Source organism: Etheostoma cragini, chromosome 1, assembly GCF_013103735.1.
Source record: "Etheostoma cragini isolate CJK2018 chromosome 1, CSU_Ecrag_1.0, whole genome shotgun sequence".
In the NCBI taxonomy this organism is placed as follows: domain Eukaryota; kingdom Metazoa; phylum Chordata; class Actinopteri; order Perciformes; family Percidae; genus Etheostoma; species Etheostoma cragini.
Window position 1 is genome coordinate 30532784 of NC_048407.1, and position 15112 is coordinate 30547895.

Genomic DNA, 15112 nt, shown 5'->3' on the forward strand with positions numbered 1-15112 from the left:
TTCCTCTTGGTGTTTTTTTGTTTTGCTTGACATTTTGATCGGACAGGGATGCATGTGAGTCAAGGTGCATGATGAGAGGACTCTGAACCACTCCAGTGATGTGTGTGTAGTTGTGGTTATTTGCAAGTATAATGACATTTAAGGTTAAAAATGGGCCAAAATAGATTAAAACGTTTAGAATTTTCAGACATCTAGGTTACTCCTAACTGTTTCAACAGCATTTCATGACTGCTTTTCAACGTGCAGAGTAATTGGAATGCCCTTGAAACAATGATTACATGAAATCTAGAAATTTTGAAATTTATTTTTTTTGGAGTTCAATTATGTTTCAATATGCTTAATAAAACAAAAGGAGAAAATTTCATATGTTATGTTTATTTATTACAAGGCAAACAAACAATTCTTACATTCAAAACATGAAAACCATTTGAATACATGAGTGGCCAGTTAAAAAACAGGCTATATTTGCTAGATGTTACACCATGAGATGGCTGACGCTATTGCAGGCTGTAAGTAAGCTTCCTGTCTCCAAAGACAAATGTGACCAACAGTGAGCGAGGGTCCTTCTTGTTTTTACGCACGATGATCTTTCCCCTGAGCTCCTCTCCTGAAGAAATGATAGAGAAACACAAACATCAGTGAAAAGTTGGTTTCACATTGGAGACAGGAAACTTGTGTGTGTGAATCCATGAAAGCAGCTGGTTTAGCTGGAATGAATATCTGGCAAACAGTAAAGATGCAGTAGGTAACTTTCTGTCATATTTGCTAAATCTCACCCCAAAGTCAAGTAGTACTACATGAAGCGTGGAATTAAAAAAAAAAACACTAGCCTGCACCTACAGCCTGTAGTGCCCGCTGCCTGTTCATTTCTACCAATCAGGGCCGGGGGGGGGTGTCTAACTGTGTGTCAATCACTGGTCAGGCACATTCATTCATTCATTCTCCCTCCTGGGGGAGGGGCTTGAGAGATCAGCAGAAAGAGGGGGAGGGACTGAAAAGTCGTCAATGTTCAACCTCTTGGGCTAAATCCTGGATCTTCACAACCCTCCCTACAGCTCATTTAAAGTCGAAAGCTATTTATAGTTCACCGTCACACAGTGACAATAAAGCATAAACAGATGTTCCAATAGAAAGAAAAATATGAAAAGTGGAGTGAAAATCCACAGAGATAATCACCAATAAGCAGGTAGATTCTAAGGCTGAGAGGTTTTGTTTTGAAGGGTTCCAGTGAGGTAGCGTTTCTATCAACAGTGGGAAGCCCCACAGCACTGGACCACAGCAGAAGAAAAACTCCCTAAACTGACTGATTCTTTTCTTTTATGAATAAAGGTTGTCCACTTTAACAGTATGAGCATTAATTACAATGGAGTTAAGAACACTGTACACAGCAAGAGAAGCCGTTTTCATGTCTCAGGGTCCAACTACACTCTGACTGTATGCACTGCAAATGGTTGAATTATTATTATAACTTGCCTTTTGTGCAGTACATATTCCAACAACTTAAAAAAAATGCTGTATAAATAATAGCCCCAAGCATGTTGGTTCCTGCTGGAATTATTAAAAAATGGCTCATAAATATATAATAATTTTTTTTTTAAAGGCTCAGTATTTTCCTTGAACGGATGTGAACTGATTGTTTTTTAGTAAACGTTACTCAAACAGGACTTAATAAAACATTTGTTGGGGGCTATTTTAAGCTGCGGATGAATACACATCTAGTGGGCAAATTGTGAGTATTTACGGCAGCAGGACGGTGAATGTGGAACTGAGTCAAAATAAACCTGTGTGTGTGTTCATAGTAATAAAGGAACACATCACCCCATGTGGCTCATTGATGTTGCTATAATTGTAAAATTACATTTTTACGTGCATTTTTTTCTTCACATTTCTCCTTGGAAACCAGTTGCATTTGTTTTGGGGAGGCAAATCACGTCATACGAGCACATACGTAAAGTTCCTCATGTTTGCTGCTGTGCACTATTTTCCCAAACTGATTGTTTAAGAAGAAGTGATTGGAGGTTTTGAAAGTACAAGTAGATAAAACTTCATTTGATTTACGTTTGATAACAATCCCCGGTATGTCGTGACCATAACATAACATCATAACTTCATAACGTCGTGTGCGTTAAAAAAAGTTAAAGACTGAAAGGCAGACAACATTGATCGGCGTGTTCATAATAAATGAGAAATGAATATCTGCTCATAAAAAGAAATGTTCCTGACGCCCTGGAGCAGTACAGAGCTGCTGAGCTCAGGCCTCTGCTTGTGCAGAAACACACTGGCGCTTCTAGAAATGATGATGTGTGCAAAGCCAATGTGGTTTAGTGTATGTTAATAAGCAAGAGTGTGTGTGTGTGAGTGTTTATGAAATCTCCAGATGGCAGCGAGAAGGAACTGCGTTTACAGTACGACGCACGAGCAAATCGAGGCCGGGAGAAGGCGTTGATGATTATGACGTATAATCACACTGATTAACTTCACGTTTGGCTGCTGGAGGTAAATGAATGTTTACCCACACGGCAAACAAGCACACACCCCCCCCCTCCCCAATTGCTGTGCTACGCGCTCTTCGTTGCTGGCGCTGGAGGTTAGAAGAGGACGAGGAGAGAGAAAACGCTGACTGTGGCGCTTTCTCCATCGAAGCGTTCGCCGTCACTGCTGTCACGTCCCGCTCGTTGCCATGCCAATGCCGCTGTCACAGAGTCTTTGCTGCTGGTGCCGCTCTCTGGGTCTGTCTGTCGTCTCTGCAGTGGACTCTTCTAAAAGGAAAATCTGTCCATTTCAGATTTGGGTGGTGAAGCCTCAGCGGGACCCCCTTTAGTCCTCATTCTGGACTGTAAATAGGGACCTGCCCAAAGATCTCAGGCTGCGTTTCACCGTAAGGAATTAACAATTCGGAAATATAACGAGGATTCAAGCCATGGTATGCCTTGAGAGCAATTAGACAAATATCACAAGTGATCTTAAAAAAAAACTAGTGAGTGCAGAGATGATACAGGTACGAAAACCTCTCTTCCTAGTTCTACTAAGGAGCCTTGCCGCAGCATTAATTAGCTTTAGGTGGCAAACAGACAGACGGCCAAAAAAATGTCAATAAAGGGAAAGAATGGCTCTTTTTTTGGCATCATCGGCCAACAGAAATAATTTCTGGATCAAGTCCAAATCAAACTGAACGGTTAGATTTCTGGGTTCAACAGGCTGGTGAAAGATGTAGCACGTAACGAGAATGTAAAAGACGCCGTCTGTCCTCCACTCCATCACCAACCTAACGACATGGGTCAGTGGTCGCCACTGGACGCAAGACAGACCAGCTGTAACAGAAAAGGTCACCAAGACACATGCCTGGTTTGTGTTTTCTGTGTGGCTAAACCCTGGTGACCTCTGTGAAGAGGCGGATGGTAAGGATGTCCCATACAGGGGCGACCTCTAGATTACCCAGCAGAGTGTGTTCCCCATGTAGGCTGACTCCGATTCTCCCCTGTATTTGTTTCCTTCTCCACCATGTGCCATACCACACCAGGAACGTATCAGAAGCAGAGCGTCTTGTTGCCTGATTTGCAGATTTTATTGTCTCTACTAGTACTTAACCGAACAATCCCGTGTTTATTAAGCTAGCGTATACCTTCTACTCCAAGCACTCCTGAAACTAAACTCCATGCCTTCCTTTTCCTGGTGTTGTCCTTAAAAAATAGATCTGTGATCTTGTACTATTTTTCAAGCTCGTTGTTCGTGGTGATGGGGAGGAGAGGAGACATGACAGTTTTGGGGCGTGTCTTTACTTTTCCTTTGATGCTGTTTTACTTCCTGCCTGGCTGTCCGATAGCCCAGCGGACAGCGTGGAAATAGACCTGGCGTGCATCATAAGCGGAGTGGAGAGCGGCTTCACGCACACGTCTGGGACACGCGGCGGCTGGAATTTCAAGCATCGACTTGAATGGCAGCGTTAGCTTGATTGACTTCGATTCCGACTTGTGGCCTTGTCTCTCCTCTCTCTCCCCTTTCCTATCTTTAAGCTATTCTGTCAACTAAAGGCTAATAAAGCCCAAAAAATATCTATGCTTTCACTTCTTTGACAGGGAATGGCACAAGGAGCCTCAACAACAGCAACAGAGCCTGGTGCTCATGGCAGGCAGCGGACGGCTGTAGTCAAACTCAAGTTGGCCAAAGGCTGATGAAGGTTAAAGGAATAATGGCTTGACTTTTGGTGACCTTTTGAAATAAGGAGATGTGGGACCAAAGCCGTTTGCCCTTAAAGTAACGGGAAAAAAGAAGAAACAATCCGACTAAGCCCTCATGTTCCACATTAAGGAACAGAACCACTCACCGAATGTCTGTTCAGTCGCGGTGCGACTACAGCAGCTCCGCTGTAATCAGTCAGACCAAGCTCCCCATGGAAGAGGCTTCGGTAAACTGGCCACTCAGATGCCGGGAGAAAGAGTTAACCATGTGTGGAAATGAGTCGGGGAATGGAGTCGGGCTTTCACCACAATGTCGTACATCAACATGCCAGTGTCATTAAGCCCCACCAGGCCCACGGAAACAGCCCAATGCAGCCTTTCCCCATGAAATTACACTGGAAATACACGGCTGGCGTTAGTGATTCATTTAGACGGTTGTCATTTACATTTTAACCATTCGGCTCACACTCCTTCAGGATCTGCAGCTCCATACAGTGAGGGCAAGTGTAAGCGGACCTTAAGTACTTGTTAAGGCTAATTTTCTAGTAATCTAGTTTTACAGATTTTCACAGCAAAATAGTATGACATTTTTGAAAGGAGCAGATTGGTTTCCACTGTTTTGCATAAACTTTATGTCCTTATGAAAGTGAAAACCGATGATTTCATGTAAAGTTAATTTGCTATAGGTTGGCACTACTCAGTGCAAGACCCTGATGGGGCATTTAAAAAACATCGTTCCAGTGGCTCTAAAAGTGTAAGGAAAAGAAATACAAGCTGAGGAGAGAGAGAGAGAGAGAGAGAGATTTTTTCTGTCGATTAGCAATATAACAGAGCTGAGGAACATGAACTTTTTTACAATGCTTTTGAGAATTCCAACTTTCATCGAAATATTAAAAGAGTATGGATGAGACACTTCAGCCCCTTCCCTGACACTGCATTAAGGTTTAGAGCCACATTTCAGCCACATCTTCTTGACATCCTGCCTCTAGCTCCAGTCTACCTTTATTTAATCCGTTTTTACCTCTCAGGCCGTGTCCTGTTCAGTTCAGAGCGGATTGGCGGTATATCCCAAGCACCAGTGTGGAAACACAACACCAGTTTGTTAAATTACAGCCCTGAGGAACCTGAAGGTTGGTTTGGCCACTGCGGTTTGCCAGCTCAAGGACCTTTAGATTTCAACCGAGGGGATGGGGGGGGGATGGGGGGAGGGGAGGGGGTGAGGGCGGGCGAAAGAGGAGATTTGGAAGAGCTACAGCACCACACGGGACAACGGAGGTGACTCATTAAAGTGGGTGGGAACAAAATCACCTGAATGTCCAATGAAAGTCCAGACGAGAACTAACGCCCACGGCGCAGGTACAGTATCCAGGCCCCCGCCTCACCTAGAGGATCATGGGACTTTGTTTAAAAAAAAAAAAGAAGTGTGACCTCCTTTCTCTGGTTACATTAAGTAGGCAAAGGTGCGAAAAAAGGACCATCCTCTTCAATAGCCAAGCTACACAAAACACACCAGAGCATGACAAATGATTTGCCGTTTAATTTATTACGCTGCCAGCCGAGAGGATTTGCAGGGATGTTTTGTTCCAGCCTGCTGCGTGCCTTCTCTCTCTTCTGCCGGCACCTCCCACAGAAGCGCAGCCTCAAAGTTAATTACTGCTGCACTCGTACAAACACATCAAATAGGATTTGGTCTCCACCATTATAAATCACCACAGACAGAGTCCATATTAAAGAGAAGAAAAAAAACACTGGTTGTTTATGTCCGGCCCTCACTACAGCCAATCAGAGCTGAAGGTGCTTCTCAGTCAATACCTAGGAGGACAGGCCGCAGCGTGTGTGTGAGCGTGTGTGTGCGCATGTGTGTGAAAGAGTTTTGTCATCTTCAAGGTGACTTCAGGAAGTTTTCTCTTACAGCTAGAGGGGTGTTAGGTATAGAAGTATGCAGTACTCTTGTGAATTTGAGTGTGTAAAGGAGCAGTGTGTGTATGTGTGTGTTGTAAAGTACACCATAGAAGTCTAGCAGGCAGCCGGTGAATGCTGTTAAAAACTCAATTTCTGGTTTACGGCCCCTGGAGGAGGCTGGGGACTGTCAGGGTGCCGAGGTGGAGAGAGCACATCAATAACTTACCGCTCACTCCCTTACTCACACTCTTCTGCCTTCATTTTGTTCTTCTTTAAAACTTTACCTTTCTATATTTGGCTTGGTTCGTACAGCACAGGCTGATGAATCTTTACAGACTCTGCATCAGTTTCAGCTAGACTCTGAGCGGATAGAAACTGGCTGGTTTTGAGCTGTCTGTGTCTCTGCATGTGTGTGTGCGCGTGTGTGTAGGTGATTTTAGGAAGTTCTATTTTACAGCCAGATCAAAAGAGCACCTGTTAAACCTCAAATCAAGGGAAACAATATACGTATAATAAGGGAGCGCACACTGGACAAAAAGAGTTTTGAACAATATTACAGCTATGTGAGATGTTTACAATGTCTGGGGGTCATGAAAACGGGAGTGTGAATCAGAAATCCAGTCTTTAGTTTCCTATATATCCTCTTATTGACCAACAAAGCATTAAAACCTTAAGGATTAACTTGGTTTATCGTGATAAACCTAACACACAGTACTGATTCATATTTACACATAAGTGCCCCCAAAAAGGGATAGAATAGACAGAGGGGGCAAATAAGGCGTTTCTGGTTTACTTCTGTGATAAGTTCAAGTCTCTGAAACTACTGGAGGGATGAACGCCATTCTTCTAAAAAATTTTCCCTCATTTGGTGTTAGTGTGATGGGCTGTCTAACACGTTGGTCCAGTATCATCCATAGGTGTTCAACTCTGCTCCACTGCTTTGAGATGTGACTGTGAAAGCCATACTACAGGATTCACATTATTTTCATGAAACCATTCAGTGCCCCCTCAAGCCCTGTATTGAAGCATCTGCATTCGTTATATTGCTCCGCTCTGCACAGCGGAAACCCGGAACTGAGCCCGACATCCTGCACCAGATAATCAAATGAAATCCGTCTGTTTCACTCTGCAGTTTCCCACATCTGTATTGCGTAAGCATGCTGTCGTCCTCGGCTCCCAGTCTCAGCTGTGTTTATCTGACCCAGCAGAGCGAGAAGTCTGCGATAGCGTTTGGGCAGCGTCAGAGGTTTTGACGTTCTTATCGTCCTGGCAGAGCGTGGCTAAGGGCCGCCGGACAACAAGCGCCTCCGTCCCGCCGCAGGTCATTTGTTACAGTAGACTCTCATCTAATATCTAGTCAGCAAGGGGACAGCCGACTCTGAGGCTCATCCATCCCCCCATCAGCAGACACATCTGCGATTCCCATTATGATAACGCGCACAGAGCCAGAGTGTACAGCAGTAATAAACACAGGATCTTTCACACAACAAATGACTAAGTGTATGGGGAACTCTTAAAAGTAATCATTATACATTATTACCAGTACAAGTAAAGAGAGATGTGTCCTGTATTTAGTTAATAAAAGCTTAAACATGTACTGAACTAAACTCTGAAAGGTATTTCCTGGGATAAATGCTCTGGCACACATGAAGTAGTGCATTTACGTTTCCATTTTCTTTGGAATAAACACAAGAACTGGGTAGTATGTATGAGTAGCAACACTATGGCTGAACAGATGAAGAAAACCTCTGTCATCTCAAAGTTCTTCATCAGAGCGTGATGTCTGTATGAGATGAAAATTTACCAAATATGAAAAAGCAGGATTAGTCACTGAAGTTTTGTTGCCTCCTAGTTTTTGCTTTTGTTTGTGTAACTTCCTATTAAAGCAAGACTACAAAACAGCAGGACAACGGTAAATGCTAAAACGTGGTGTAACAACAGTAGCAAAATTTGAGAGGACTCAATAATGTCAGTTACAGAGTCCTATCTATCTAATGTTTGCCTGACCAGACCCATTACAGCTGTGACAGCAAAACCTTTCAGTGTTTTAACTTGAACAAAGGGGCTTTTTAGTGCTATTAAAGGTCCCATGGCATGAAAATGTCACCTTAAGAGTTTTTTTAAACATTAATATGTGTTTCTCCAGCCTGCCTATGGTCCCCCAGTGGCTAAAAAACCGTGATAGGTGTAAACCGAGCCCTGGGTATCCTGCTCTGTTTTTGATAAAAATGAAAGCTCAGATGGGCCGATCTGGAATCTTGCCCCCTTGTGAGTTCATAAGGGGAAAGGTTACCTCCCCTTTCTCTGCTTTGCCCGCCCAGAGAATTTGCTCACCCATGTAAGAGAGACATCCTGGCTTTCAAATGAGCAAAGTGAGCTGTCATGTTTGCTGGACTTTTCAGAGAACATCCACACGTTCATAAAGCTACTCCTCTCAGCAAGCTGCACTACTTAGTCATACGCTAATCGGCTTATTCTATGTATATTTCACTGGTCAGTTACAAAGCACTCCACTTGTAACGTGTCATGATTCAGAGGCCTGCAACCGGCTATCAGATGAAGTTTTACATGCTGTCTCTGATGGCTAGATGTGATTTGCTTTGATCCCTCGCTGTCTCTGCGGGTGACAGATAATGGGTGTCAACCAGCCTGACTACATCTCCACCACAGACAGATTATCCACCGCAGCTCGCTATGACGCATTGCAAAGGTCCACAAGTCCACAATGAAATCATGAAAGAAAGCAAATCCACACAACGCAAACCTAAATGAAACACAAAATGGAACTTAACCACACACTACTTGGCCTAGGAATATGTACAGAGTACATGTTAGAGCTGACAGAAGTCCAGAATCTTGCAGTATTTAGTGTTTCCTAGCCGTGTGGTGGTCTGTGTGTTACTGACCTGCTTGGACAGAGAAAGGCCTCTCCAGTAGGAAGACAGTCTGTTTCCAGTGCGTCTTTGTGACCTGAGGACCCGTTGAGAACATCACCTGGTGTGTGAATATGTGAAAATAAAGAAATAAGAACATAAACATCACAAAGCAGTGGGAAGGAGCACTTCAAATCAAATCTGCTTTTGAATAAGTTTTAACTGACTCAACACAAAATTCTGAATATGTTTAGGTGAAAATCTATATAAAATCAAAAACAATTAGTCTTCATTACATTACATCACATTAACGTTGTTTAATGCGAGTCCATTTGCAATAGTAACTGAAAAGAGCAATATAATTTAAAAGTTTAAATTCTCAAAAAACACAAGGAAAACTTACTGAAGGTCCTGAAGGGGTCTTGTTTAAATTACAATAAAGCTGCACAAAATCTTGGAATTAAGAAGTCAATGCAAATGTTTTGTTTTTGCTCTCTTTTCTTTTCTCTTTTGTATTATGAAACACTATAAAACTGTAAAAAAAAAGAAAAGAAAAACATAACATGTGACTCGATATGAAAACACTACAATAAAGTATAAAAAAAAGAAAGAAGTCAATGCACTCTTAAACTCCGGTGTGTCTAAACCATTTATTCTGCATTATAAATGAAAATCCGCCTTGTATTCCTAAAGCAAATAGAGAATCCCATGTTACATTGTTCCAGCCTTAGCACCTAGTGCAGATGGACATTTACTGGATCATCCATAGCATGCATGTTTGCGTCTCAGGTACAATAGGAAGTGCAATCAAAAGGCATATCAGTGTTGGTCTCAGAGCTTGGCATCAACTGTTCCAACTGGCCGGCTCTGCTGGGTAAGTGCTTATATCAGCAGTCGGCTAGGACGCCATGTCAATTGCCAGCGAACGCCTCAGGGAGGAGGAACACGCTAAAGCGTGAACATAATTGAGTTTCCGTTAAATGGCTTGGCTGTTGCCGCTGCTGCTTACCTTGTTGCTGCAGCCTTTGTCAAAGAAAATGTCAAAGTAGCCGACAATTGCCTGCAATGAAATATGAGGGCCGTGTTAGAATGTGACAGTACAATAAACCCGGGGGTTTGTTTGACTACACTGCAACTCTCACATGCAGAGCTGAGAGAGAGGCAGGAGGCAGAACAAGTCTCAGGGTTTTAATGAGCAAAATGAGCTAAATGAGCAACTGTGGTTGGGAATATGGCAGTAAAACCAAACTGGGAATAATGTTCATTGTTCAAATATTAAAAGGTAACTTTACAGTACTTAGCTACTTACATGAGAGACAAGAATTTAAACTAGAAAAATCCAAAAGAAGTTTTGAGAGTGTGCCGACTACTCGGTGCACATCTCATTAACAGTGGCTCAAGTGGGTGAATAAGAGATAAAATACAATGGTTAAGCAAAGGCGATAATCACCACAGTTATTTAGTTAATGTCATTAGTAACACTTCTGCTGAGCTACCTTAAATCTGCAGTTTGACATGTCCTGCAAAGAGAGGGCAACATGGGCTACAGTAAAGATGGCCCCATGATAGGAGTAAAAGTGTGTATGTGTGATTTCCCGACGATTTCCAATTAAAGTCTATGGGAAATTTTGTATTGATTAACCGATTAGTTGTTTGGTCTAGAAAATTGTAGTTTCCCAAAGCCCAAGATAACGTCCTAAAATGTCTTGATTTGTCCACAACTCAAAGATATTCAGTTTACTGTCATTGAGGAGTGAAGAAACTAGAAGATAGAAGATTGACTTTTACATTAAAAATGTACTCAAACCTACTAATCAATTATGAAAATAGTTGGCGATTAATTTAAAAGTTGACAACTAATCGATTAATCTTTGCAGCTCTACAAATCTTAGAAAAGTCATAGCACACCGTTCACGAGCATTCCGCACATTTTGATGTATTTTTTGCGCATGTGTTGGCAACTCTGCCTGACTAGTAGCGGGACAAAAGTGTGTTGGAAAGTGAAGAATATTATTATTATTATTATTAATAAGTATGAAAAATAAGAGTTATTGTACCGATTGCTGCTTTTGCTTTTCAACACACTTAATCAGTCTGCCTGCCATGCTTACCATGTCATTGCCATGCGTGTGGTCTAGAGAACTGAAGTAATGGCTGCCCTTTTACTGAGACAGCTGGGTATCAATCTAACTCATGTGAGAAGTGCACTCTTCAACCCTCCTTCCTCTTAAAAGCAACTCGGTTTCTCCTTTAGGCTGAGTCAACCACAGCTCCCATGCACTCCCTCTCTCACCTCTACTGGGAGACTTGTCACCGGACAATACAAATAAATTATGATGTCAATTTTGCTGACATCAAAAAAGAAAATGAGCAATGAAAATGAAATGAAATTAGCAAAGGTGGCTATTTTGGTGATAGTGTTTTGAAAACACTCAGCACGGAGGAGGAATGGTTCAGGAAAATAAACACTAATGTGTGTTCATCTGAATAATGCCCACTAGGGGACTGACAAATCTTGTCTCTCTGTGAATGCATGCAATGCGGTCATGTTTTGCAAACCAACGAAACTAAACTAGCCAGCCGGAAGCTTTACTAAAGCTTTTTTTAAGATGTGGCCAGAAATAACACACTTCTTTTCCTTAATTTTTATTTAGTTTTCAATCCGTTAAATGCCTGCATGGTAATGTACTCTTTCCTTACAAATATACTTTGTGCTGATATGAATTTACAGAGCTGGATTCACACATCTGAAACAAAATGAGGGAAAGTCCAGGAAAAAAAACACACACCCCCAGGCTTGTTTTCCTACTATTTCTCACCCCCACTGAAGAAGAGAGGCACTCTATCAATCTCAGGAGCGCACTTGTAATAGCAATGATGCAGAACTAATAGCTTTTAATCCTGACGCAGCTGACAACTTGGAGGCCAGCTCTCTGAGACAAAGAAGAGCCGGATCAATGGAAGAGAGGGAAAGAGGAAAACAGAGGCTCAGAAGAGAGAAAAAGAAGGATGAAGTAAAAACAGACTAAAAATTGAAAATGAGTGAAGGAGCAGGAGAGGGAGAGTGGCTGCAACATAATGTAAAAGCTGGGGAGGAGGTTTCTTTTTTACAGAGGTTTTTAATTGATTTGTATCACTCGGAGAAGCAAAAGCACCATCTGTTCACAGCTTCTGTAAACGTCCCTTGAATTGTATTTAAATATTGTCTGCAAGTTAAACTGGCAAAGAGAGATCTTTTTTCATAATGCATGTACACACAGCACACACAAAGATACACATATGCAGACTTAATAACCATGCTGCCGTCAGAAGCTGTGTTTAACACACTCCGCGCACAGAGGCTTCAATCAACCTTTATCGACTGAGACAGGCAGGGGCGGGATGCTAGCTCACAACTAAAGCCAGAAAAGAACCCAAACTGGATAAAAGAGCATGTCAACCCAATGCAATTATGGCTTTTAATGAACGCTACACAGACGCTTGGTACTAAGGTAATTAGGAAATTAGCCGTAATTACTCGTCAGGCAGAGCGGATTCACCTCCCTCAGCCGGAGAGGCAGAGATCATCCTCATCGTGCCTAGCTGATGACAACGCCTCGTAAGCGAGATTGATTGTCACTTCTGTGTTGTGCAACTTTCACGCAGCAGCGAGACAGGCAATTAAAATTTAGGTCCACAGAGTGAAACTTGCAAACACCAAACTGACAGAAGAGCTCGGCATCTCACTGATCCATTGAAATTCACATTTGAAAACAAATAAAAAAGGAAGGTAACTGCCTCATGCATGAACCACAAAAGTTGTTATAATAGGCAATAAAGACCTTGATATGGAGTGTTCCTGGCTGAGCTGATCAGAGGCTTTTAATGCTTCCTGATTTAAACTTGGCTGGGGAAACAGCGTTTAGGGTTGGGCCGATGGACGATGTCTCGAGAGAGAGAAAAAGTGTTAACGTGGAACGCTATCACACTTTCCTTTCTCACCACATTGGACTAAGTTTGTTGACATTACTGTTTGTGTGCATCAATCAGTGCGTCAGTCTTATGACAATGGTACAGTCTGTAGGATTTATGAATGTACGTGCAACAGAAGACTAACTCACCAGGGTGCTATTTTATGTGTAAGCTAATGTTGCGCATCTGTTCATGTGCGCTGCAAGAGTTACGTTTCTGTTTATTAAATGCGGTATTCAGTGCAATATAACCGAGAATGAAAAAAAGGTGTGTACTGCTGTATTTTGTTCCTGTTGCTTAAGTGCTTTCGGTTGGCGACAACTCTCAAACATTGATTCATGGCAAATAAATAAAAAATTGCGCTATGCTAAATATTGATATAGCAGACTCATTTTTTTAATCTTTCCATTAGAGCATTAGAGCTGCATTAATGGTTTTTTGACCACTCGGGGACAGAGAAGCATCAACACAAGCTGATGGATAACACAACCTTGAACAGCTCATTGAGACATTTTCCATCTACATTCATCAAACAGAAATAGCATTCAGTCACATGGTTGTCAACCAAATGAGATGCAATAGTTTTGTTTTTCACAACTTCTGAGAAAAATACCAAGGTCTCCAGCTGCTACATGTTTGTCTTTTACCAACTTTGCTAACTTTGTCTGCTGCTAAGTAGGTGGTGGGTACAGAGGGAACAGTGGGTTATCTGAGCTCGTTAAATAAAAAAAGCGATGTTTGCTGGAAATAAGGTTGGTGAGAGTGCTGAAACTGAAGTAGGCCTGAGCAGTAAATGTGCTGTATGACCAAAACAATGCACTAATAGAGGCTAAAATCTCCAAAGAGATACAGAGCTGGTGGTAATTTTCTGCACATCAGACACCCGTTTCACACTACACAAAGTCATTAGATTACATAACCCAAAAAAAAAAAATCACGCTTGAAAAATCAGAGACCTGTGTTCAGCACCCTCACAGACCTGTACGGTCTACTAATTTGTGATAATTTTACCAAGCCTGTTTTGTTGTATCTGAGAATTTTTGTAATCCCTGACCGATCAAGGCCTCTGTATCCCGGCACAAGAAGGGAGGGGAGTGTTAAAGAAGCAAGAGCGACAAACCGAGACAACAAGGGAAAAGGGTAAACTTAAAGCATAGAGACACATACACACACCCACACAACAAAAAATGGACAAATCAGAACGCTTTTCATTTTCATCAGCGTTTAGCCTTGGGCCCCGGCTCTGTCTGTGATAAGTGATGACAGCGGGCTTCCTGGCGGCCCACAGAGGAGGCTCTGCAACACTGCGGCTCTCCGGCCCCCATTCTCCAGGAAGAGCAGGGGGAAAATTAATAATTATCATCATGGATAACACCAAGAGGGGGCAATTCATCATTGCTTCCCTTTCGCCTGGCTGTGTGTCAGCGAGCTGCGTGGCCCGGCCAGATACTATTATACGATGTAAAGGGGGGATGCTGAGGCGGGAGGGGGAGGCAGAAGAGCGGGCTAATTCGCTTTTGATGGGGTTTATCCAGGCGTGGAGGCTTCAAGGGTTGGTGTGAATTCCTCCGACACCTCCCCCATCTCTCCTCTCAGCCTCTCCACCCGACTGCTGCCACTCCAGTGAGGTGGAGCATGAATCAGGCTTGGCTGCAGCGCACCTCCAGTTGGTGTTTCTCACTCATGATGCCACACACACACACACACACACACACACACACACACACACACACACACACACACACACACACACACACACACACACACACACACACACACACACACACACACACACACACCTTTGTTCAAGTAATCTCATAGTAAAAAAACAACACTGAACACAGATTTGAGTTCAAGGCGGTTGCTAGTTAAACGTGTGGTGTTAACATGTACGGACAACTTTTCAACCCCTCCACATTTTTGGACTATTGGTCATAATAACTTTTTAATCACCTGTGTTGTCCAGATTTCAGAAACAAAAACTCTGGCATCAGGGCAGGGGGCACAAGCATCCTACAGCTGTTCCCAAAAAAAAAGTTTCAATTTAAGTCTTAAACACTTACCTTTGAGTGCCGAATGTAAACACAAAGAAAGCAGAATTATGGTTCTTACTTCATGGTCAACTTTCCAGCTGACTACCTGCCGCATCAATGAGTGCTCTCTGTGTGCTGGTTTTTAACTTTAGCTTAAGCTAAGTAAAGAGTAGCA

General features: G+C 42.6%; 1 protein-coding gene across 2 annotated transcripts in view; it reads right to left on the reverse strand.

Moving 5' to 3' along the window:
* Window positions 1–367: 367 nt before the first annotated feature.
* Window positions 368–15112, reverse strand: part of prmt3 (protein arginine methyltransferase 3) — a 59169-nt gene continuing 44424 nt past the window's right edge. For both annotated transcript variants that reach the window (XM_034869182.1, XM_034869188.1), the window contains exons 14-16: window positions 9963–10013; window positions 8987–9074; window positions 368–607 (exon numbers count right to left, since the gene is read on the reverse strand). In XM_034869182.1, coding sequence (XP_034725073.1) covers window positions 498–607; window positions 8987–9074; window positions 9963–10013 — 249 coding nt within the window. In that variant the 3' untranslated portion in view covers window positions 368–497. The remainder of the gene's footprint in view (window positions 608–8986; window positions 9075–9962; window positions 10014–15112) is intronic.